The sequence below is a fragment of the Nelumbo lutea genome, chromosome 1 (assembly GCF_056320005.1).
Source record: "Nelumbo lutea isolate HS-2025 chromosome 1, American lotus-T2T, whole genome shotgun sequence".
NCBI classification, from domain to species: domain Eukaryota; kingdom Viridiplantae; phylum Streptophyta; class Magnoliopsida; order Proteales; family Nelumbonaceae; genus Nelumbo; species Nelumbo lutea.
The window spans coordinates 15765904-15790000 of NC_142684.1; the positions used below are offsets into that span (position 1 = coordinate 15765904).

Sequence of the window (24097 nt, forward strand, 5' to 3'; positions counted from 1 at the left end):
GTGAAGAGGGTTCGAAGTCCCTGAGTTGTGACACAAAATCAAATGGTTCATATTCAGATGGGATATCTTTCAAAGCTCCAGGTGAATCTTTCTCAAAGGGGAAGGATCTCTCTATCAAAAGGTGTGTGGAAGGGGATGAAAATGTCATTTCAGAATATCTTTTTCTTGAAGCTAGGGATGTGAGTGTGGTTTCAAAAGGTGATCAGGAGTTTGCAGTAAAAACCTCATATGTTCAACTGTTTTTCAGAGCTTGAAATGCCAGATTTCTTTGCTGACAATTCCAGGGGAAGGGAAGCTGGACCTAAGGCTCATGTTTCCCAGAAGGCTTTGTGACAGATTCAGTGTTGGGGACTGAAGCGCCAATTCTGGCAATTGATGGTACCAAGACAACTTTAGAAAAAAGAAGCCCCCTAAGATGTCCAACATTTTCAAAAGGTGATCAGGAGTTTGCAGTAAAAACCTCATATGTTCAACTGTTTTTCAGAGCTTGAAATGCCAGATTTCTTTGCTGACAATTCCAGGGGAAGGGAGTTTGGACCTAAGGTTCATGTTTCCCAGAAGACTTTGTGACAGATTCAGTGTTGGGGACTGAAGCGCCAATTCTGGCAATTGATGGTACCAAGACAACTTTAGAAAAAAGAAGCCCCTAAGATGTCCAACATTTTTGAAAACTAACAAGAAGTGGGCTTGGTGGATCAATTATCTGTGACACAAGTGCTAATAGGAAAACTGTGGTTGGGTATAGGGAGGAAAAGAGATGTGAGTATGATTGCAGAGAACAGTAAGAGTGTTGTTGACTTGTTGCTTTGGCTAATCCAAAAGGCCTAAAGGATCAAATAATGGACACTTGGTTCTTGTCACTAAATTTTTTCATCAATTGAAAGGTCTTGTTGGGGATGGTCCTTGCAATAAGTTCAAGAGGATTCATAAAAGCAAGGGGGTGAGGGCTAGACCTAGAAGCCAGAGCTATGACACAAGTAGCATCATTCCAAATTAGTTGAAGAATAAGGTGGAGAAGAAGGATTTGGAATGTCCTTGTAGAGAACATTGATGTGGGCCCCACAGCTGTGGTCCCACTCTGTTTGTAGGGTAGAATGTATCTAGTCACAGCTGTGGTCAATTTGTTATTCTGTTATTCCTAGTTTCAGTTTTATATTGTTTGTTATGTGTTAGCAGTTATGATGTAAACATCAAGGGCAGATATGTCCTTTCATGTAACTAGCATAACATATATATATTAAATTAAAGTGGCGGCGACAGAATATTGACATTCTGCTCTTCTCCTCGAAATTTGTGTTCTACTGCTTTCACCACTCTTTCTTCTACTTCTTCTTCACTTTCTCTTCTCATCGAACCTGAAATTTCTTAGTGGTGAAGACTGATAGCAGTCTTGAACACCTACATGGTATTAGAGCCAAGTTAGGGTTTCTCATATGAGCCTAATACCAGCCGACCACATGAGAATCTCCTAGGACTGGAAGCTGAAAAGGAGGAGTTCGCAGACTGATTCTTGGAGATCGCCAGAGGTGCTAGCAGCTATTGGAAACTTGCTAGGGTTGCAGAGTGTTGGTGGTCAGGAAGGATCAGAGAAGATTAGGATTCGGGTAACCCTAGAAGGCAGCGAGCAATTTTTCCTTGTAAGTTGTTTACTTTCTAAGAGAAGTTCTATCAGAGAAGATAGGTTGGACTTATCTGGAGGGGAAGGTTGAACTATTCTAGTTCCTTCACTCTTCGATTCACTAGGGTTTTACAGCAAACCCTGGACCGAACTGTCTCAATTGTGTTTCTATCTACTCTAGGGTTTGCAAGTGATCTGCGGCAAGCCCTAGTGTTTGATTGTACCCTGTGATCCACCTAGAGCTACTCTTAAGTTTATTGGTAGGTCCAATCAGATTCTAGGGTTTCTTATTAACCCTCTACTGCAAGCCTATCTATACAGTTTTGTTTGGATTGTGCAACTAAGTTGCTTACTGTAAGGACTGATTAAAACCCTAACTTTCCCAAGCATATCAGATTTTTTTAAAGTTGTTCTCAGAGTCCTACGGGGTTAGAGATCTATGGACAGATACTGCTGTGTTGGCTAGTTTGTTTTAGATCAGAATTATCTCAGTTTTGTGCACATACACTGAGAATACAGATCATGCCTATACTGTTTTGATTGTAATTGGTAGTTCAAGTGCTGTTTTTGAGACTTGACAGAAATGTAGTCTAAAAATCAGGCAGAAGGCAGCCTTGGGAACATCAGTTATGGTAGTATTTCTAAGATGGGTGGTCAGATTACGACCGTAAAGTTTGATGGATCAAACTATTTGGAATGGGCCCAATCAGCCATGATGGCTATTGGTGGAAGAGGTAAATTAGAGTACCTCTTGGGAGATATGAAAGAACCTCCCAAGGGAGACTCGACATATACCAAGTGGATGCAAGAAAACTACTTGGTTATGACATGGCTGTGTAATTCTATGCAGCCTCATATTAGCCGAAATTATTTGTGGGCAAAGACAACTAAGGAGATATGGGATGTTATGAAAGAAACTTACTCCCAACCCCTTAATGTTGCCAAAGCATATGGATGCAAGAAAACTACTTGGTTATGACATGGCTGTGTAATTCTATGCAGCCTCATATTAGCCGAAATTATTTGTGGGCAAAGACAGCTAAGGAGATATGGGATGTTATGAAAGAAAATTACTCCCAACCCCTTAATGTTGCCAGAGCATATGGATGCAAGAAAACTACTTGGTTATGACATGGCTGTGTAATTCTATGCAGCCTCATATTAGCCGAAATTATTTGTGGGCAAAGACAGCTAAGGAGATATGGGATGTTATGAAAGAAACTTACTCCCAACCCCTTAATGTTGCCAGAGCATATGAATTGAAATGTAAAGTGAATACTCTTAAACAAGGAGAGAAACCGGTGTCGGTCTACTTCTCTACCTTGAAGTCCCTGTGGCATGAGATTGATCACTTAGAGACTCTTGAGTTGGGAGAGTCCCAAAGATGTTCAGACCCATAGGAAACACATCGAGACAAACAGAGTGTTCGAGTTTCTGGCAGGACTGAACTCAGAATATGATATTGTGAGGCAGCAGATTTTGACTAGAGACAGTGTGACTCTCTCTTAGGCTTACTCATTTGTATACAATGAAGAGACCAGAAGGAAGGTTATGATGCAACCTCACCCACCCACACCAGCATTTGTAGCAGTTACACCCAGATCAGGGGGTGATTCAGAGAAGGACAGGAGGAAGGAAGACAAGAAGGATGTAGTATGTGAACATTGTAAGAAGCCCAAACATACAAAAGAGACATGTTGGAAACTGCATCCTCACTTGGTTCCTGCGAAGTTGAGAAACAAGAAGGGAACTATTCATGTAGCCATGAACACTGATTCAGCATCCTCATCTGGCACAAAAGGAACATCTTTGGAGACCTTAGCTGCAGTTCGGGCTGCCCTAATACAGCTAGAAAAGGAAGTTGGAAATTTAGCACAGCCACCGCAACCTCCATCAGCCCCTGCCACATCTGCCTTCGCCCATTCAGGTACTCGAGCTTCAGCCTATCATGCCTCAGCTCCAGGTACTACTAAACCTTGTTGGGTAATAGACGTAGGTGCATTTGATCACATGATGAGCTTGCCTTCATTGTTTACTACTTACCATTTGTCTTCTGGTAGGGATAAAGGTATCTATTGCTGATGGCTCTCTGGTTCCTATTTCTGGGAAGGGTGACATCAAGCTTTCAAATACTATCTCCCTGTCATCTATCTTGCATGTTCCTAAGTTTGATACTAACTTTCTTTCAGTCAGTAGTATTACCAAGCATATGAACTGCTCAATAACATTCTTCCTTGACCGATGTGTTTTTCAGGACTTGGAGACGCAGAAGGTGATTGGGACTGGCCGTGAGACAAATGGGATTTATCTGCTCGGGGAGCGGTTCCGTCAGGGAGAGTCAGTTGAGAAGTTGTCTTTTGTTTCTCAGAATGTGAGTCCGGTTATGCTTTGGCATAACCAGTTAGGTCATTTGTCTTTTCGATCTTTACAGAGTCTGTTTCCTGCTTTATTTGAGTCTATTGAGTTGTCTCAGTTACAGTGTGAAAGTTGTGAGTTTGCTAAGCATTGTAGAAAGCCTTATTTATTGAGCAATAAAAGGAGTGATAATTCTTTTGATATTGTGCATACTGACGTTTGGGGGCCTTATCATATCCCTTCCATGGGGGTGGGTACAAATATTTTTTGTTATTTGTTGATGATCATACCCGTTTTTCTTGGGTTTATCTCATGCGTTCACGAGATGAAGTACCTTCCCTGACCCAAAAATTTCACCAAATGATCCTAACCCAGTTTGATGCCAAGATCAAAGTTCTTAGATCTGATAACACAAATGAATACTTTGCTAAATCATTGAATTATCTTCTTCATCATGGGGTTATCCACCAGAGCTCTTGCCCCCATACACCTTAGCAGAATGGAGTTGCCGAAAGGAAGAATGGGCACATTTTGGAAGTGGCTAGAAGCCTCATGTTTACTTCCAATGTTCCTATTCGCTTCTAGGGTGATGCTATCCTCACGGCGGTATACCTTATTAATCGGGTTCCTTCCAGGGTCCTCGATATGCGATCTCCTTTTTCCCTTCTACACCCACGTGAGGGCTTGTTTTCTATTCCCCTTAAGACATTCGGTTGTACTTGCTTTGTTCAGCTTCTCGGACCTCATCACTCCAAGTTCGAACCCAATGCTTCCAAATGCATCTTCCTTGGTTATGCACAAACTCAAAAGGGTTATTGCTGCTATGATCCTTCGAGATTTGCCCACTTTTTTTCTTTCATCTTTTCCACAAAATGAAGAGATATCTCTTCCAGATCAAGTGGGTCCAGGTCTGGGAATGTGCTATGAAGTTTATCGATGAGACTCAAAGAGAGCTTGGAAGACTTTGTCTTCTTCTATAGATGGCTTCAAGGTTGCCGAGAGATCAAATTTGTCCCACCATTTGATCTCAATAGTTCTGTCTATCGCTGGAGGCATCCATGAAACATACAAATGATAACTCAATTTTAGGATCCATGGGAGTCGAAAAGTTTTGAAGAATTCGAATTGTTTAATATGGTCAAATTCTAGATAAGATCTTCCTTTCCCAAAAGTTCTACACTTGTCTATAAGCTCTTGCTAGGGAAAGATGTCGTTTGATGCTCCCCAAGAAGTCCACCAAACATAGGCCCAATCTAGATATGGACCTTGAAAATCTTCAGAAAACCTAATGAACCAAGAGTGTCTAAAAAGGAGTTTTGTAGCAAGAAAACCTTATACCAAGCATCTTGGTAATCCCAGTAATTGAACATATTGGTTCTTCTATCAATGGGCTTGGTGATAAATCTGGGTTTATTGAATCACCCCAGGCTGCTTTTGTAAAAAATTTTACTATCGCCAACTTCGAATAAGCTAATTCTAGATACACTTCATTATCTTTTCAACGCATGGTGTTAACTCAGTTCTAAACGGAAATCCATATCTTCTAGTTGGACAATGCGAAGAAATATTTCCATAGTGATCTCACGGAGTTTTTTGCTTCGAGTGGGTCTTCAGCGAAGGTCTTGTGCCAGGACACCCCAACAAAATGGAGTGGCTGAACGGAAGAACCGCCACCTTTTCGAAGTAGCTCGTGGCTTATTAATTCATATGAATGTGCCAAAACGGCTTTGGATGGATGCAGTCATGTGTGCTACATATATCATCAATCGCATGCCCTCTCAGCTATTAGAGTATAAGGCCCCACATCAGCTTTTGTTCCCTACAGCCCCGTTGTCCACTATTCCGATGCTTGTTTTTGGGTGTCGTTGCTTTGTCCATAACCTGTCCCCTACACGTGGTAAGCTTGATCCTCGGGCTATTCCTTGTGTTTTTCTTGGTTACCCTTTATCTCAAAAGGGGTATCGCTGCTATGATCCCACCTCTCGCAAGTACTATGTCTCCATTAATGTATCCTTTGAGAATCAACATTTTTCCTTGGTTTCTCCTCAGGGGGAGAGTAGGGTTGAGGAGAAACAGGTGACTCAAACTCAACTACCTCTTTTACCCGATCCTCCTCCATTCTAGGTTTTTCATCGTCACCATAAAAGTCAACAGAGTTCAAGAGCCGTGGAACCTAACACTATGCAACCAACATCATCGGATTCACCCGAGGCAGATCTGTCTCATTAGCCAGGTACACTTGCTTCTGTTGATATGTTTGTTCCTCTAAATGTTGATTCACCTGTCATCAATGATCTTAATATTCCTATTGTTAAGGGAAAGAGTGTTAGGTCTTGTACCACTAATCATCCTATCTCTAATTTTGTGTCCTATGATCATGTTTCACTATCATACCGTGCCTTTCTCTCTTCTGTGGACAGTGTCCCTGTTCCTAAGAATGTGGCAGAAGCTTTGTCTAAACCTGAATGGACAGATGCAATGCAGGAAGAAATTGATGCTTTACACAAAAATGGCACTTGGGAGTTGGTAGACCTTCCTGAAGGGAAGGAACCAGTGGGTTGCAAGTGGGTGTTCACAGTGAAACACAAGGGTGATGGAACTGTTGAAAGGTACAAGGCTAGACTGGTAGCAAGAGGCTTTACACAAGTATATGGAGTGAACTATGCAGAGACTTTTGCTCTAGTAGCCAAGATGAACTCTATCAGGATTCTTCTTTCATTGGCAGCAAATCTTGACTGGGAACTTCACCAATTGGACATCAAAAATGCTTTCTTGAGTGGTGACTTGGAAGAGGAAGTGTACATGACCCAACCACCAGGGTTTTGTGCCAAAGGCAGTGAACAAAAGGTGTGCAGGTTAAAAAAATCTTTATATGGGTTGAAACAATCACCTCGGGCTTGGTTTAGTAAGTTCCATTTAGCAGTTCAATAGATGGGGTTCAAACAATGCCAATCAGATCATACTCTGTTTGTGAAAAGAGGTGAAGGTAAAATTGCAGCTCTTATTGTGTATGTGGATGACATAGTGATCACAGGAGATTGGGAGGCTGAAATACGGAGACTAAAAAAATTCTTAGCCATATTTTCTAACCAGGGAATTCCGATAAGTCCTAATTCAAGGCAATCCAGACGGACTAATGAGTCCAATCCAAGATCTTATCAGATCGGATCAAGTTCTAGGACTATTCAGTCCCCCTCTATTTCTCCCTTAATAAGGGATCCTTCTCCGGCATTCGACGGGGCTAATTCAAGTCAGTACATTACCAACTCCACCGGTTTTGTGGTAACAGTTTCCCGAGAAGCATCCTCAATCTCCTCTCATGCCAACCTAGAAGGGGCCCTACAACATCTGGCCCTCACTATTCTCGACAGCCATCATTTCACAGTCGGTAGTCTAAATAAAGACCAGAAATATTATGAAGAAATCCTTTTGCATACGGGAACCCAATAAGATTGAACTAGCTTATTCAAAGCTGGCGATAGTAAAATTTTTTACAAAAGCAGCCTGGGGTGATTCAATAAAACCAAGATTTATCACCAAGCCCGTTGACAAAAGAACCAATATGTTCAATTATTGGGATTACCAAGATGCTTGGTATAAGATTTTCTTGCTACAAAACTCCTTTTTAGACACTCTTGGTTCATCAGGTTTTCTGAAGATTTTCAAGGTCCATATCCAGATTGGGACTATGTTTGGTGGACTTCTTGGGGAGCATCAGACGACATCTTTCCCCAACAAGAGCTTATAGACAAGTATAGAACTTTTGGGAAAGGAAGATCTTATCTAGAATTCGACCATATTAATCAGTTTGAATTCTTCAAAACTTTTTGGCTCCCATGGATCTTGAAATTGAGTTAATCATTTGTATGTTTCATGAATGCCTCCAGCGATTGATAGAATTATTGAGATCAAATTGTGGCTCAGCAACCTTGAAGCCATCTACAGAAGAAGACAAAGTCTTCCAAGCTCTCTGAGTCTCATATGGATAAACTTCATAGCGAATTCCCAGACCTGGACCCACTTGATCTGGAAGAGATATCTCTTCGTTTCGCAGAAAAGATGAAAGAAAAAAAGTAGGGAAATCTCGAAGGATGTGGAAACAGAATGCATCCGGTCTCTGAGCCCACACTATGGTCAATTGTTGAAGAAAGTACTATTGAGAGATTCTTTCATATCATCAATAGTAAAAAGTAACCCACTAATGAGAAGGCATCTCCATCTGGTCCTCATAGGACAAAAGAAAAGATAAGAAAGCATCTCAATCATTTAGATGCTTGAAAGAAAAGTCCAAAAGGAATCTTAATCATAGAGGCCTTGAGGATAAGCTCGAATAAAACGGTTCCTTTCTGCCTTTCTCTAGAATCCTCGGCAGCCTCTACAAAAGGAACCCTTCTCCCAGTTCTCAAGTGTGCAATATTTTCATATGCAACAACTTCGAGTACCAAAGACAAGTCCAATAGTCTTATTGTTTGAGTGTTTTTCTGTTCTCAAGTGTTTTAAGAGTGTGCTGTATTCCAAGTATTTTCGTCATCTTTCTGTAAGTGAGAATTATATTTCATTTTTAATATTGTTTATATCATTTTTTATCTTCAATATTATATCTGCATAGCATATTGATTCTCCATACCACTTTGCATCACCTCTATATTGATTCTCCATACCACTCTGCATCACCTCTACTGTTCATCTCTATTTTGTTATCAGAGCCAATGATCTCTATTCACCCTCCTTCTCCTAAAGCCCAGACTATGCTCGGTTAAGCCTCAAACCTGTACCGGTGCAGTGTGGGGAACTAGTGACCCTCAGGCATTGGAGGTGTAATTTAGAACAGCATTGGGTTGACTCTAGTACTTGTTTCAGGAAGAACATTCTCTAGAACTTTTTTCTGGACCTGTAGGACAAGGTGATTCCACAAGGGCAGAATTACCATCCTTGCACCAATCACTAAAATTGATGATGCTTCAAAGATAAAGTAGTAGGAGGTGACTCCCATGTTGTGGTAGGTTGGCTAAGAAGCAATGGGCGAGGTGTGTGGCCAAACAAGGGGAAGTGAGGCAAGTAGCAAGGGAACTTAGAGTTCAAGTTAGATGGGCTCACAGATCTGTAAACTGTTTGGCGGATATTGGCCAAACAAGGGGTAACAAGAAACAAGTTGTTGTAGGAGGAGAAAAATATGCAAGAAAAATATTCCAGTACTTGGAAAAGAGATACCTGCTGAATGAAGATTAACTTCAAAGGGGAGATCTGTTTGTTGAATTTATCAGGACTGTGGTAGTGATTTGGGGGGTGGGGGATGGTTGGGCTTTGTAGTATCTTGGGTTGTTTTGCATTTTGGTTCATGTGTAGGTTTGGGGAATTTCTGTATGTGTACAAAGAGGGCCTGGAGGGTTTAGTGGAGTGTGCTTTGGCATTAGTTTGTATGGGTGATAACTTATCACTTGTTGCATCTCTTTTCTTATCTTTCCTTGATAATGATTTATTCTTTATTTATTACCAAAAGAAAGAAACAGGTTGTTTTGGGGAAAGAAAAGGTAGGGAAAGGAAGGGAAGGGTACGGAAACCTATATATAAGCTGACGGGGTGACATTTTGAAGGGTGCTTTACATTTCCATATTTTCATGATACAGTTACCAATGAAAAAAATGATTAATCTCCAAGAAGATAACATTTTATATCATTGAGAATTCTTGTGAAAGTAAATATTCTAAATTTTTATTCTAAGATACCGTTTCCTAGGCCTCTGTCATCCTGCATTACCACTAAAAGAAGAAAATTTTATGAACCTGTGAAAATTGTTATGTCGTCCAGCTATTGATTTACTGAGATGGACTTATTTCTGCAGTTTTGTCGGAAACCGTGGTTTATGCGGGAAGCAAATCAGTGTCACGTGCAAAGATGAGACTGGAGAACCTTCAACAAAACCTCAACCTCCCATTTCAGGTAGGCTTCAATGCAATGAGATGAATAAGATTATTTATTTCTTGCCCAGAATTAATAATATAAATTATTCTGATCCTTTACCAGTATCTTTGAATGGCATGTTGCAAATCCTTTCTACTGTGTTCCCCAGCAGTGGTTTAGAAGCTAAAGTTTATTCTATGGTTCTATGATTAGTAATTTAGAAATTAAAAAAGCAGCCAAGTTCTCTTTGAGCTTTCATGGTTCACAATTGGAACTCTATTAACTTAAAATATTATGATCACTCTTTCACTGCCATATTTTGTATATTCTCTCACTTTCTTTTTCTCCTTTTTTTTTTTAATTCTATAGAAGAAAACCAAAATGGAAAGAAGAAGTCTGGACGGTACTCTACTAGGCTCCTTATAAGTGCATTGGCAACAGTTGGTGCTTTACTTCTTGTGGCACTTATGTGCTTCTGGGGATGCTTTCTTTATAAGAAGTTTGGTAAAAACGATAGCAAAGGTCTTGTTATGGATGTCAGTGGAGGTATGATACTTTTAGAACTTACAGGAGTTATTGTTATTAGAGTTTGTTGGTAGAATTACTTCTAGTTTCTTGTATATATCTCAGCCATAGCAAGTTCTGTGAAGACAGCTGCAATAATTTTATGATATATTATCGTTCAGGTGCATCAATTGTAATGTTCCATGGAGACTTGCCCTACTCTTCAAAAGATATCATTAAGAAGTTAGAAACTTTGAATGAAGAACATATTATAGGGTCTGGGGGCTTTGGAACAGTGTACAAGCTTGCAATGGATGACGGCAATGTCTTTGCTTTGAAAAGAATTATAAAGACTAATGATGGATTTGATCGGTTTTTTGAAAGGGAGCTTGAAATTCTTGGTAGCATAAAACACCGATACTTAGTGAACTTACGTGGGTATTGCAATTCTCCTTCATCAAAGTTGTTGATTTATGACTTCTTGCCTGGTGGTAGCCTAGATGAGGCTCTTCATGGTAAGAACTCTCATCCTCTTTATTTCTACTGTTAGCTAATTTATTTTATCTTTTTTTTTTGTATTTCTTTTTTATTGATAACATAATGTCATTTATTCATGTAGTAATGTAAATTTATACAGGAGATGTATGGTAGGAAACAAAAACTCAAGAACCTTGGACTGCATACTATAGTCCTCCATTACACCCATTAATAGTATTATGGGAAAGTAAACCTAAATACATCACCTCTCATTGGAGTCCATTCCTAGCTACAAATTTGCTAGGACATCAGCTGATTTTCTAACCCATTGGAGGAGTTATCCATGGTTACCAATGATCTAGCTTCCTTTAATTTTGCCAATATGTCCAAGGGCCTGCCTTCTACCCATTCATCCATTCCACTGTGACCTGCGGATCTCCTTCAACTTTAACCTCTAAAATCCAAGAGACCTTGCTAATTTGAGTCATTGTATTAAAGAGAAGAGCTCATCTCTAATGGTTCTCCCCACTCAATCTAGTGAGAGCTTGAATAAACAGGAAGGATTTCACCTCCATGATTCCTCAAAACTCCTCTAATGCCTGATGGAATTGGATTTCCAATAGAGCACCCATCAAAATCCAATTGATGCTTTCAAGAATGGGATATAATCACTTTTAAATAGGAATACTCTTCCTCTTCACCATATTAAAGGACTTTGTTATGCAGGAGAGAAGAATGGAAGAAGAGAGAAAAAGAGAGAGAAGAAGAGCAAAAGATAATACTAGCGGCGTAGCTTTTTTAATATATATACTAGGGCGACGACAACTAAAATAAGAGTAAAAGTACAATAGTACCCCTACAGTACTATACATAGGAAAAAATAGCAGTTGTTAACACTCCCCCTCAAGTTGGGACAAATGTCAATCATGCCCAACTTGTCACATAAATCATGATGCCATGAGTGGTGTAGTCCTTTTGTAAAGATGTCTGCAAGTTGATCCTCAGAGCCGACATAGGGAGTACACACTTCCCTTGTGATAACCTTTTCTCTGATAAAATACTTATCGACTTCGATGCATTTAGTTCTATCATGTAGCACAGGGTTAGCAGTAATGTTTATGGCTACTTTGTTATCACAGAATAGGGTCATAGGTCTGTCCACTGGAAAACCCAACTCACTCAACAAATTCTTTATCTACATAATTTCAGCCACTCCATGAGCCATTACTCGATATTCAGCTTCAGCACTGGATCTAGCTACCACACTTTGCTTTTTGCTTCTCCAGGTAACTAACTTTCCTCCTATGAAGGTACAGTAGCCACTAGTTGACTTTTTGTCATTTAGGGATCTTGCCCAATTTGCACCAGTATACACTTCAACTTTCAAATGTCCGTGCCTTTGAAACAACAAGCCAGCACCTAGAAGCCTTTTAAGGTATCAAAGGATTCTTTATGCTGCTTCAAGATGAGTGGTCATAGGGGCATGCATGAACTGGCTAAGGACACCAACTGCATAAGCAATGTATAGGCGGGTCATAGAAAGATATAACAATCTCCCTATAAGTCTCTGAAACTGTTTCACATCCTTGATAGGTTCACCTTGGCTGTCACCTAATTGGCTTCACTCCTATTTTTCCTGTATCCTGGAGTAAATCTAGGACATACTTCCTTTGGGAAATGAAGATACCCCTTTTTGAGCGGGCAACTTCAATTCCTAGGAAGTATCTTAGAGGACCTAGATCCTTTACTTCAAACTGTGTGGCAAGAAAACTCTTCAACTTTCGGATTTCATCCTTCTAGTCGCCAGTGATAATTATATCATCAACATATACTATCAAAGTAGCAATTTTACCTTCTATTTTCACAAACAATGTGTGATCAGATTAACATTGCTTGTATCCTTTTTGTTGAACCGTTGCATGGAATCTGCTGAACCAGGCTCTCAGTGATTGTTTCAGCCCGTATAAAGACTTCTTCAACCTGCACACCTTTTGTTCATTGCCTTGAGCCTGAAAACCAGGGGGTTGTATCATGTAAACTTCCTCTTCAAGGTCACCATTCAAGAATGCATTCTTGATATCAAGCTGATGTAGATCCTAGTCAAGATTAGCAGTAAGAGAGAAATAGAATTCTAATGGAGTTCATCTTGGCAACGGGTGCAAAAGTCTTTGCATAATCAACTCCGTACACTTGTGTATAAACCCCTTTGCCACTAAACGAGCTTTATACCTCTCCACTGTGCCATCAGCCCTATGTTTGACTGTGAACACCCATTTACATCCAACTGGATCATTTCCCTTAGGAAGATCTACAAGTTCCCATGTGCCATTTTTATGAAGTCATTAATTTCTTCCTTCATAGCATCTGTCCATTCAGGTACTGAAAAAGCTCCTGCCACATTCTTAGGGATAGGGACATTTTCAATGGATGTGAGAAAGGCTCAAAAAGAGGCTGAAATGTTTTCATAGGAAACAAAGTGGAAAATGGGGTGTTCAGTGGTGCACGATCTAACACCTTTCTTGTAAGCAATAGGAAGGTCAAGGTCATTAGCAACAGAGGTATCAATTGCAATGGGGTCAGGGACATCAATGGGTGTTTAATGGCATTGGAGGTACAACTTCTGGATTCTCTACAGCTCTTTGGTTGGCCTTTATGACGATGGAAGAAGACACAAAAAGGAGGATCAGGAAGAGGAGGGAGTTGAACCAGTTTCTCCTCATTCCTACTCTCCCCCTAAGGAGAAACGGGGAAAAAAGGCTCACTCTCAAAGAAAGAAACATCCATGGAAACATAGAATTTTCGAGAAACAGGATCAAAACAACGGTATCCCTTATGAGTAAAGGAGTACCCCAGGAATATGCAAGGAATAGCACGAGGATCCAATTTTCCATGAGTGGGTGACATATTTTGGACAAAGCAATGACAACCAAACACACAATGAGGAATGGGAAGAAGGGATCCTTAGGAAAGAGAAGCTGATGTGGGGCTTTGTACTCTAACCAATGAGAGGGTATACGGTTGATGTGGTAAGTAGCACAAAGGACAACCTCAAGCCAAAAGCATTTTGGGACATTCATATAGAGTAGTAAACCCTGGGCCATTCAAGGAAGTGTTGGTTCTTTCTTTCAGCAACACCATTTTGTTGTGGTGTTCGGGCACAAGAGCTATGGTGAAGTGAACCACGTGAAGCAAAAAATTCCGTGAGATCACTATGAAAATTTTCTTCGGCATTATCTGACTGAAAAATTTGGATTTCAGTTTGAAATTGGGTGAAGACCATCCGTTTAAAATCTTGGATAATTTTTGGTACTTCATCCCTGGTCCACATGGGATATACCCATGTATATCTAGAATAATCATCGATAATGGTAATAAAATACTTGTAGCCACTCTCAGATGGTAGAGTAACAGGGCCCCACACATCAGAATGAACATGATATTCAGATTTATTATTTTTTGAAAGAAAATGAGTTCTACACTGCTTACTCAATTTACAAGTTTGACAAGAGAAATCTGAAACAGACATTGACTTGAACAATTCTGGAAACACCACTTTCAAAGACTCAAAAGATAAATGACCAAGACGGCAATGCCATAAATAAACTTGACTCTTACAGGACTGACTCTTAGACTCTGTGACTTGAAGACCAACCTTATTCTCCAGCATGTAAAGTCCACCAACCATACATCCTCTACCAATCATCCTCCCCGAGGCCAGATCCTGGATCACACAGTAAGAAGGGATAAAGGTCACTGAGCAGTTTAAGGAATTAGTAATATTACTGACAAATAACAAATTAATGGGAAATTTTGGAACATGTAAAGCATCAGAGAGGGTAAGGTCGAGAGGGAGAGAAATGGTTCCTTGACCAGCTATGGTAGTGTATGATCCATCAGTTAGTCTCACCTTATCTCTTCTAGAAAGAAGGTGATAAGTTTGAAAGTAAGAGGACGTACCAATCATGTGTTTTGACGCTCCAGAATCAATGAACCAGGGAGTGTCAGGGTTATGAGAAGCAGCATGGAAAGTTGTGGCAGAGTTACCTGATGTAGACGCAAATGAAGTTGAGGGAGGAGTGTCTGAGTCACAGTATGAATGGGGGGCTGATTCTCCTAAGTAGCCATGTTTGCCATAGTGTGTTTTCTTGTACCTTGTTGTCCTGACTTTTTATTCATATTTGAACCTTGCTTCTTATTCAAATCTTGAGCCCATTCCGACTTCCCATGAAGATCCCAGCATGTGTCTCAGGTGTGTCGGGGTTTCTGGCAATGAGTACACCACAATTTGTCCTTGTCATCCATCTTTTTCTGAAGATCCCCCTTCTTAGAAGTATTTCCCCCACCGGTAGTAACACTCCCTTTCGCTGCCAACACAACTGCATCTCCTCCAGAACTGTTCATCAAATTCCTTTTGCTTTTTCTGGTTGTACAAGAGCATAAACTTCTTGAATTGATGGAAGATCCTTGCTACCTAGGGTCTGGACTCTGATAGATTCATATGTAGGGTTCAAACTATGTAAGAAAGCAAACACTCTCTGTTGGGAAACAAGTTTTTTGTACAGTTTTGCATCTTCATTAGACTTCCAATCCACACTCTGATAATGATCTAACTCCTTCCAGACAGAAGTCAAGTCTGAGTAGTAGAAAGATAGACACCTCTCCCCCTGTTTACAAGTAGACAATTCTGCCTTTAGCTGGTAGATTTTTGCATAGCGTCGCAGTTCCAAATATGTTGATTTTGCTTGTTCTCAGATCTCATTTGCCGTTTCAGCCCACATGAAATTCCTTCTTATTTGAGGTTGCATAGAAACTAAAGCCAAGACATGACCATGCTGTTTTCCTAGTTCCATCTGTCATATTCAGCACTCCCAAAATGCGGTTCTTTGATTCTCCCATTAATATAACCTATCTTTCCCCTTGCAGTGATGTACAGCTTGATCCTCTTGACCACTCTAAATAATTTAAACCATCAAGAGGAATAGTAGCCATGGGAAATGATAGATTCGCACCCCCACTCATTCTATTCAGCATTGAGGAAACACCGGATGTAGCAGAATCTTCACCACTCATGGTTTCAGATTCAAAAACAACTCTTAAATGGGGTACACAGCCTTAAAGAAATTCAACACTGAGGGGGAACGAAAAGAAAAAATTCTTCAGAAACACACCTCCTTTTGTAAAAACACAGGTGCTTTTACAGCACTAACAGGTCATCCCTTGACTTAAAGCTCAACACAAGTGTTGCCACAGTGCATACAGGTCATCTCTTGACCTACGCATCAACAGGACTGCTGTTACAGCAAGTACTGGTCACTTTCTGACCTTCAGTTCACCATAAAAGCTGTTGTTGCAGCACACAAGAGGTACTGGTCACTTTCTGACCCTCCGTTCACCATAAAAACTGCTGTTGCAGCACACAAAAGGTCCTCACGACCTACAGTTTCACAGGGATCAGTCGACCCCACAGAAAATGAAAGAAAGAGGTGTTGATCACCTCACATCCAATCGGCAGACCTAGTACAGGTTCTACCCTGGCACACGACCAAAAAAAAAAGGTAAGAGAGAGAGAGAGAGAGAGAGAGAGAAAAGTTACTTCAGTGTGTGAGATCTTCAATCAGCCGAACAGCAGTTGAGGGTGGCAGATCTGGAAATTTGGTGCGAAGAAGAAAAAAAAACTGTTCACTCGACTTCTCCTTTCAGATCTAATAGTCCCGCTCTGATACCATGTTATGCAGGAGAGAAGAATGGAAGAAGAAAGAAAAAGAGAGAGAAGAAGAAGAGAGAAGAGAGAACTGAGAGCAAAAGATACTGCTGGCGACGCAGCTTTTTTGATATATATACTAGGGCAACAGGAACTCAAATAAAAAAGAGTAAAAGTACAATAGTACCCCTGCGGTACTATATATAGGAAAAAATAACAGTTGTTAACAGACTCCAAAGTGCTTACCCAACATGCAATTTTAATGGTAATAAGGACAATCACTAATTCTCCTCTCCTGTTTGTGAGAAAATATCATTGCATTTATCTCCTCCCTATTGACTTAATATTGCTATCCCCAAGCTCCACAGAACCTTCCCTTTCTTTGTGGGAAGGGGAAACCATTTTGAGTCAAATATTTTATCTATTTATCCTTATTACTTATTTTTCCTTTATAGCCATTGTTAGTGAGGATCATGGAAATTATAAATGTATTAGCACATTAGGTGTTACTTTAATCTATTATATGGTTTTTCCAAATTTGAATGCATTAAGGTAAGCATCTTAATTTTTAGCTTGCTTTTATGTGTTGCAATCAGTTGCAAGGAATTTGTATTAAGCATGCAGAGAATCTCAAATACAAGGGGAAAAGTATCCCTTTATTTAGAAAAGAGAATCAGTAGTCTCTATATAGTAGCATTGTTATTATTGATGATGAGAACCAATGCATTTTATTTTATGATACAATTTTGATCTGTGCCTTTCTGGGTTTAGACCAACCTTTATGGTAACTTGTTCCACATCTCATGCAAAGATACTTTGAATAAAATACTTGAGCAAATGAATACAAGTGATTAATGAAATATCAAACATAATTAGAATTTTGATACTTTGAAATATCAAACAAATTCAAGTCAGGATTCAAGAGTGTGGAAGTGGAATAAATCAGGAGAGTTCTCAGTTAAATCCTTCTACAGTTCTTTCGTAGAAGTAAATCAAGTTCCTTTTCCTAGCCGGGCCATTTGGGGAACAGTGGCACCCTCTAAAATCAAATTTTTTGTTTCGGTGGCAGCTTTAGAGAAATGCCTCACGAAAGAGATGCTGCTGAAGAAAGGTTTTGTATGCATTGGCTTGAGCTGCAGTCTTTGCAGTGTGGAGATGGAATCAGTTAACCATCTGTTTCTACATTGCAAGTTTGTAATAGTGATTTGGAACTATTTTCTAAAGAGCTTAAAGGTAAGATGGAGTATGCCTGCCTCAGTTAGAACATGTTTGGAGGCTTGGCACATATCTGGGATGACAAAGAAAGAGAAATCATGCTGGTCCTCATTTCCTTTGGCTATTTTGTGGGCAATGTGCTGAAAGGAACAGTAGGACTTTTGATCAGAAAGCCTCCTTTGAAGCTGAGGTCATTAACAGGGCTATAGAGCTTCTTAGGAGCTGGTTGTCTATACACAGGCTTTAAAGAGGATACAACTGACACAGGTTTTAAAGAGGATACAACTGATTGTACTTTTTTGAGTGTGGCTTTTTTTGAGGTCCTTTTGTTGCAGTTTTTGTACAGCTTCTCATTGTAGAAAGGACCGGTTGATTAATACAATTATACTTTACCTTTTTTCTAAAAAAACATTATTAGAATTTTCAAGTTCTGCTACTTGGAAAATTTTGGAGCTTAAAATGTTACAACTCTAGGAACTGAGTTCTTTTATGACTCTTGTTCTATGTTTATGACATCTTCCTTGGCTGAATTGAGGGTTTTCATTTTTATTTTACTGCTGAGGCACCAAGAAATATGTGCCTCTTTTCTTTTTGTCAGAAATTTAGACAAGGATGATGAGATGGTTGCTATTGACAACCCCAGAATGTCTTTGGATGGATGGGTTGAAAATGAAGTGGTTAAAAGAGCCTGGGGTAGACCAAAAAGGACATGTCTAGAAGTAGTAAGAAATGATTTAAGCACTATTAATTTAACAGTGAGTGTGGCTTTAAATAGAACAGATTGGTGAAACAGGATTCATGTAGCTGACCCCATATAGTTGGGATAAGGCATGGATGATGATGATGATGATGATGGATGGATTAAAAATGCCAAAAACAAAAATCCATGTTTCTAATAATCATTTCAAGTTAAATATATAGTTGTATTACTAATAATATTTCTATTGTGCACTATCTGATTTTTATGATATGTTGTTGGAAGATCTCAATTTATAGATTTTTGATAGAGTGGAATGGTAAAACAGGATCCATAATTGATTCCATTTAGTTTGAGATAAGCATCTGCTTGGTTGAGTTAACAATTGGGCGTTATGTTGTTAAAATCCAAACAATGGAATGAGTACCAATTTATGATATCATTAATCGATTACTCATAGACTTAGAAATTAATTCAGTTTCTTTCTTTCTTTCTCTTTTACCTTCCTAATGGAAACTTCTCTTCTAATTAATTGTGCCTTGTATGTTTGGCATTTCTTTGCCTGAACATATTATTTTACTACTGTTTTCATGTTAAAATGATGTTTATTATTATTGTTGTTCTTTCTGTTTTTATGTTATTAAAAAAGTTCATTGAAGTGTGATCTTAAGTATCTGGGGTTTGTTACATGAATGCTATTGTTTTGCATTTTACTGCTATTATTCTGCCATTACCAAGTGGTCTTGTCTAGACTGACTTTTCTTATCAGTAAGGCTAGATCAACTTTTCATAACAATGATCCATGAATTTATTATATATTTAATATGCCTACCATGTTCATGGAGTACTATTCTATTTGTTGGTACTTGTATATGTGGCCGTTAGATAGATGATTCACCAATATAGCTTGGGTCTGGTTACATGACTGGTAAATTGTCCAAGACCCATTATTTGACATACAACCCACATGGGGTGGAGTCTCACAATTGATTGTGGTCCCACAACAATGATCAACTTGGACAAAACCCAGCTTGAAACATGATTGCAGATATGTAATGATGGTAGAAAATGCTATTGTGACTCTTGGGTTTGAACACAGTGCTTCTTGCCATGCTGAATTTTGGTTTAGGCGCAGACTTATCCTGTTTGTCTAACTAAATATCATATGCATGTTATGAGTGCTGGAGGCCACAACTACATGTCCTGTAGCACTAGACCAGACATTTCTTATTCATTCTCTCCATTTCATTCATTGAACAAATTGTTGATAATTTTTCTAATGGAATTTGAACAATGAAGATATCTAACAGTTTGCAATTTGATCTGCAGTCTGATTTAAGTTGCACAAATTGGTATTTAGTTATTTCCAATAGATTTCACTTTATCAGCATAATTTTTAATTAACTTAGACCTGTGTAGCATTCTAGGAAGATGCTCTTAGAAATGTTTTTAGTTAGAGCCTTTTATTTATGTAAATAATGTGCAAAATATTCTACAGAAAGATCTGAGCCGCTAGATTGGGATACACGTCTGAATATTATCATGGGAGCTGCAAAAGGACTGGCTTACTTGCATCATGATTGCTCCCCTCGGATTATACACCGTGATATAAAGGCAAGCAACATTTTGCTTGATGGCAATTTAGAGGCACGTGTATCTGATTTTGGACTTGCCAAACTATTGGAGGATGAAGAATCCCATATCACCACTATCGTTGCTGGGACATTTGGTTATCTGGCTCCAGGTATTCTATGTGAAATGCAGCCAGTAATGTAGGTTTGTTTTGAGAAACAATTTGGTCAGTTTATTCACATTGCCGATCTACCTCCCATGAAGTTGTCATACATCCAGTGAATAAGGGACTTGCCTCTTGATAAGTTGAATTTTATGATATAACAAAAAAAAAAAAAATCACTTCATATAATGGCCATGCTCCTAATTGTCGGTTGACTTTGGAGATGTCCAAATAATATGTTGAAAAGTACTTTAAAAATAATAGAAAGGAAAAGGAAATACTGCATGTGTATCATCTTGAGACATCCCTTGGATCTTACATAGGAGCAACATGTGCACGTCATGCTCAAGAGGGAGGTTGATTTTGGACATGTGGATGCACTGACCAAATGGTTCTCTTTGTTGTTGAAAATTCTTCTATTCTGAGCTTCAATGCATTGACCAATCTGCAGAGTACATGCAAAGTGGTAGAGCAACAGAAAAAACTGATGTATATAGTTTCGGGGTTCTGGTGTTAGAAGTATTGAGTGGAAAGCGTCCAACCGATGCATCATTCATTGAGAAAGGTCTTAATATTGTGGGATGGGTATGTCCCTTGCCTATGCTTATTTAAGTGGTGCTTTTTGGCAATTTACCCTTCAAATGTCCTTTTTTTAATTACTTTTCATTCCCTATCAGAAACTTAATCAGTATCTGCTTCCCTTGGTGGAATGCTACAACCGCACATAAGGCTCCACTTGTTCACTGTAAATGCCTAGAAGAGAAAATTCTGGTTTACTTTTGCTTTGTTTGCTTTTTTTGAGAGAAGTAAAATGATGCGGTCCCCATTTTTATTGGTAAGAATGAATGTGGAAGGTGGTAAATGTTGGGATGCAAAATTTGCACTGCCAATGAGTTCATATGAGGCCAATTTTGCAAAATTTTACCCTAGATAGGAGTGTAAATCCTTGTTACAAACAAATGCCTTCAAATCCAAACTGGGTACACCAAGTTTGGATTTGCAGTGCAAACAAACAGAGCCTAAGCAAAAATCAGGAAGGTAGCATGGAAACTTGCTTATCTCATTTTTCATAAGCTATTATATTGATCTTATACATAATTTGTTATTTATTTTTATTTACTAGTGCCATCGATTCCCGGATAAATCCATATTAACCATGGTTTAGAAATCTCTACTGAAAAATTACATTCATGATTCACCTTAGTAAATAAAAGAATTGGATTACTTTGGGCTCCAAGCTTGCTATTTCCATTAACCTGAGAGGTGCTATGTTGAATGCTAAAAGAACTTTGAGTTATGTGGAATCCCAGAAAAGCAAGTTTGTGAACTGTCATGCTTTTTGAGAAACAAAAACCACAAGGATGCCCTTGCCCATTTTTGTAATTTTATAAATTACCTTCTGTATTTTTAATTTTCCTGACCTCACTGGCACCTTTTTTAACAGTAATTTGTATTAAAAAGGACCCTACATTACAAATTCCAAGGGCACCCAAATAGGCAGGTTATCTAGGACATTTTATATTCAAATTATCAGTTGCTTTTAATCAAAATTACATGTGGATGTGTGATTTTGCTTTTAAGGACAATGGTTGAAGGTAGTGCTGCATTTGGGAGGTGGAATGTGTGTTGTCATTTTCAATTGGTTAGGGTTTGTTGGTTGGTAAGGCTGTTTTTAGTTGGAAGGCGTACAGATAAATATTGTTTAAAGTTTTAGTTTGGTAGGAAAACTGGGGGAAGCAATGTTTTAAAAACTGAACTGGAGATCGACCCAGTTTTCTTTCCAGGTGATGGTCACTGGTTCAACTGTCCAGATTGAATGGATCAGACCATTAAAGTGGAAATACTAAGGTAAGCTAAGCAAACATAAATATCCAGGTATCATCAGATATGAAAATGTTATCAGGGTAAATTGGTAAAATGTTTCATTCCAAGTCTCAGCCTCCCAGGTCTTAATTGTTCTGCCACTTAATCAATCAGAACATGAGCTCTACCAAAAATAAGATAAAATGATGATAATCTTAGTATAAGTCCTTTCCCCATAATGGTTCCAGCCTTGATATTCATACTTTGTACAATTGTACCCAACGTCTATATGTTAAAATAATTATGTTTAGGCCTACTAGATAAAAGGATATGTATGACATTTATTTAAAGCACAATTGTTAGAGATATTACACTGTGTTTGTTCTATAGATGATAAAAAACTTCCATTTGTTAAGACACCATGTGGAAAGCATATTTAGAAACATAAGAGATTTTCTTTCCAAGTCCTGTAAAGAATAAGATGTTGCTTTTCGTTGTTAGAGATATTACACTGTGTTTGTTCTATAGATGATAAAAAACTTCCATTTGTTAAGACACCATGTGGAAAGCATATTTAGAAACATAAGAGATTTTCTTTCCAAGTCCTGTAAAGAATAAGATGTTGCTTTTCGGGGAAAAAAAAAGATACTTCTGTGCTATTGCTGTTATTGTTGTTTTTCTAGAATGCTTTCGAAGTGCATTTTTGCTACTAGTGCTTTAGGTAGCAAAAGCACAAAAACTTGTAAACAAAAGCTTGGCCCTTGGATGACTTGCTAAAGACGATGAACTTCAAATATTGGTCTTTCATTGTTGTATACAATTAATTCTACTTGGGAAATGCTGACACGTAGTACACATGAACATGATTTATTACCCACCACTTTGTGGGTTGCATCTGGCAGATGTTCTAGGTGATTATTAGGTGATCTTGACCATAGGACTCTTAAAAACTTGGTGGTAGATGTGCCACTTAGCATCCCAAAAGAGTGCCATGGGTTATTGCCAAAAGTCTAGGAAATCTGCTAGACAGACCTTTGAGGTTGCAGTTCCTAAGCCCATGGATTCATTGTTACTTCAAGTTCATTGGTTTTCTTTGATTCAACCCTTGTTCTAATCCAGTACTTTTATTGCTTTGCAGTTGAATTTCCTGGTTGTGGAGAATAGGCAAAGGGAGATTGTCGATCCGCAATGTGAGGGGGTGCAAGTGGAAAGCCTTGATGCTCTGCTCTCAATTGCAATACAGTGTGTATCATCCGGTGCGGAGGACCGTCCAACCATGCATAGGGTGGTTCAGATACTAGAATCCGAGGTCATGACACCATGCCCAAGTGACTTCTATGATTCCAACTCAGATTGAACCTCGGAAAACAACAAAGTGAGCTTGTTTTCTATTCCACTTAACTGCGCTTTCTCACAAGAATGAAGAAGAGCAATGAGAGCTGCAAATGTGGTCAAAATAGTGGCTTGATTTTTGTTCTTCATTCATTCATTCTTTTCGGCAGATTTATAAAAATCGCAAAGTGTATGCATCATCTTAGATCATTTGTCCTCGGGTGAATCTAAGCATCTTTGCAGGAAGATCAAGGGTGTAGCATCTACATACCATATCCTCATTCCCACATAGGTATGAACGCATGGTTCTTCCATGTGAGAGATTTGCACCTTTTAATTTCTTCTTTATTAACTTTTCTCTTTTCTTTCTTATTTCTTTGTTATTTATTCACTTAAATGTGTACATGGATGATAGAAATAGTGATCATGTACCACCACTCCAGTGAATGTTCCTTTTTGATTTGCCATTGTAAAATCTCTGAGCAACTCTTCCTTGGGATAAACAGGATAAGTTAGAAGGCAGCACTTGAAGCTTATCTGCTGATGTGCAACCTGATTTTTTAAATGATTTTTGCATACACGAGTTACTGGACCTCTCTCGGTTGGCGTTATCTACCGTAACTTGTCGGCCTTGAAAATTTCTTTGGCCTAGCAGAGCTGATCCCCCATAGTTTCTGCTATAAATTTTGAAGATATCTTAGCCAAAATTGACCTCTATGGATAAACCAAGGTTAAGTCTGCATGAGACAAACTCTCTCT

At 39.0% G+C, this 24097-nt stretch overlaps 1 protein-coding gene across 4 annotated transcripts in view; it reads left to right on the forward strand.

Moving 5' to 3' along the window:
* The window catches only part of LOC148873676 (LRR receptor-like serine/threonine-protein kinase FEI 1), a 34045-nt gene extending 10142 nt beyond the window's left edge, over window positions 1-23903 (forward strand). For all 4 annotated transcript variants that reach the window (XM_088980467.1, XM_088980327.1, XM_088980398.1 and 1 more), the window contains 6 exons: window positions 9816-9913; window positions 10244-10420; window positions 10561-10893; window positions 19967-20212; window positions 20655-20788; window positions 23145-23903. In XM_088980467.1, coding sequence (XP_088836593.1) covers window positions 9816-9913; window positions 10244-10420; window positions 10561-10893; window positions 19967-20212; window positions 20655-20788; window positions 23145-23363 — 1207 coding nt within the window. In that variant the 3' untranslated portion in view covers window positions 23364-23903. The remainder of the gene's footprint in view (window positions 1-9815; window positions 9914-10243; window positions 10421-10560; window positions 10894-19966; window positions 20213-20654; window positions 20789-23144) is intronic.
* Window positions 23904-24097: the final 194 nt, after the last annotated feature.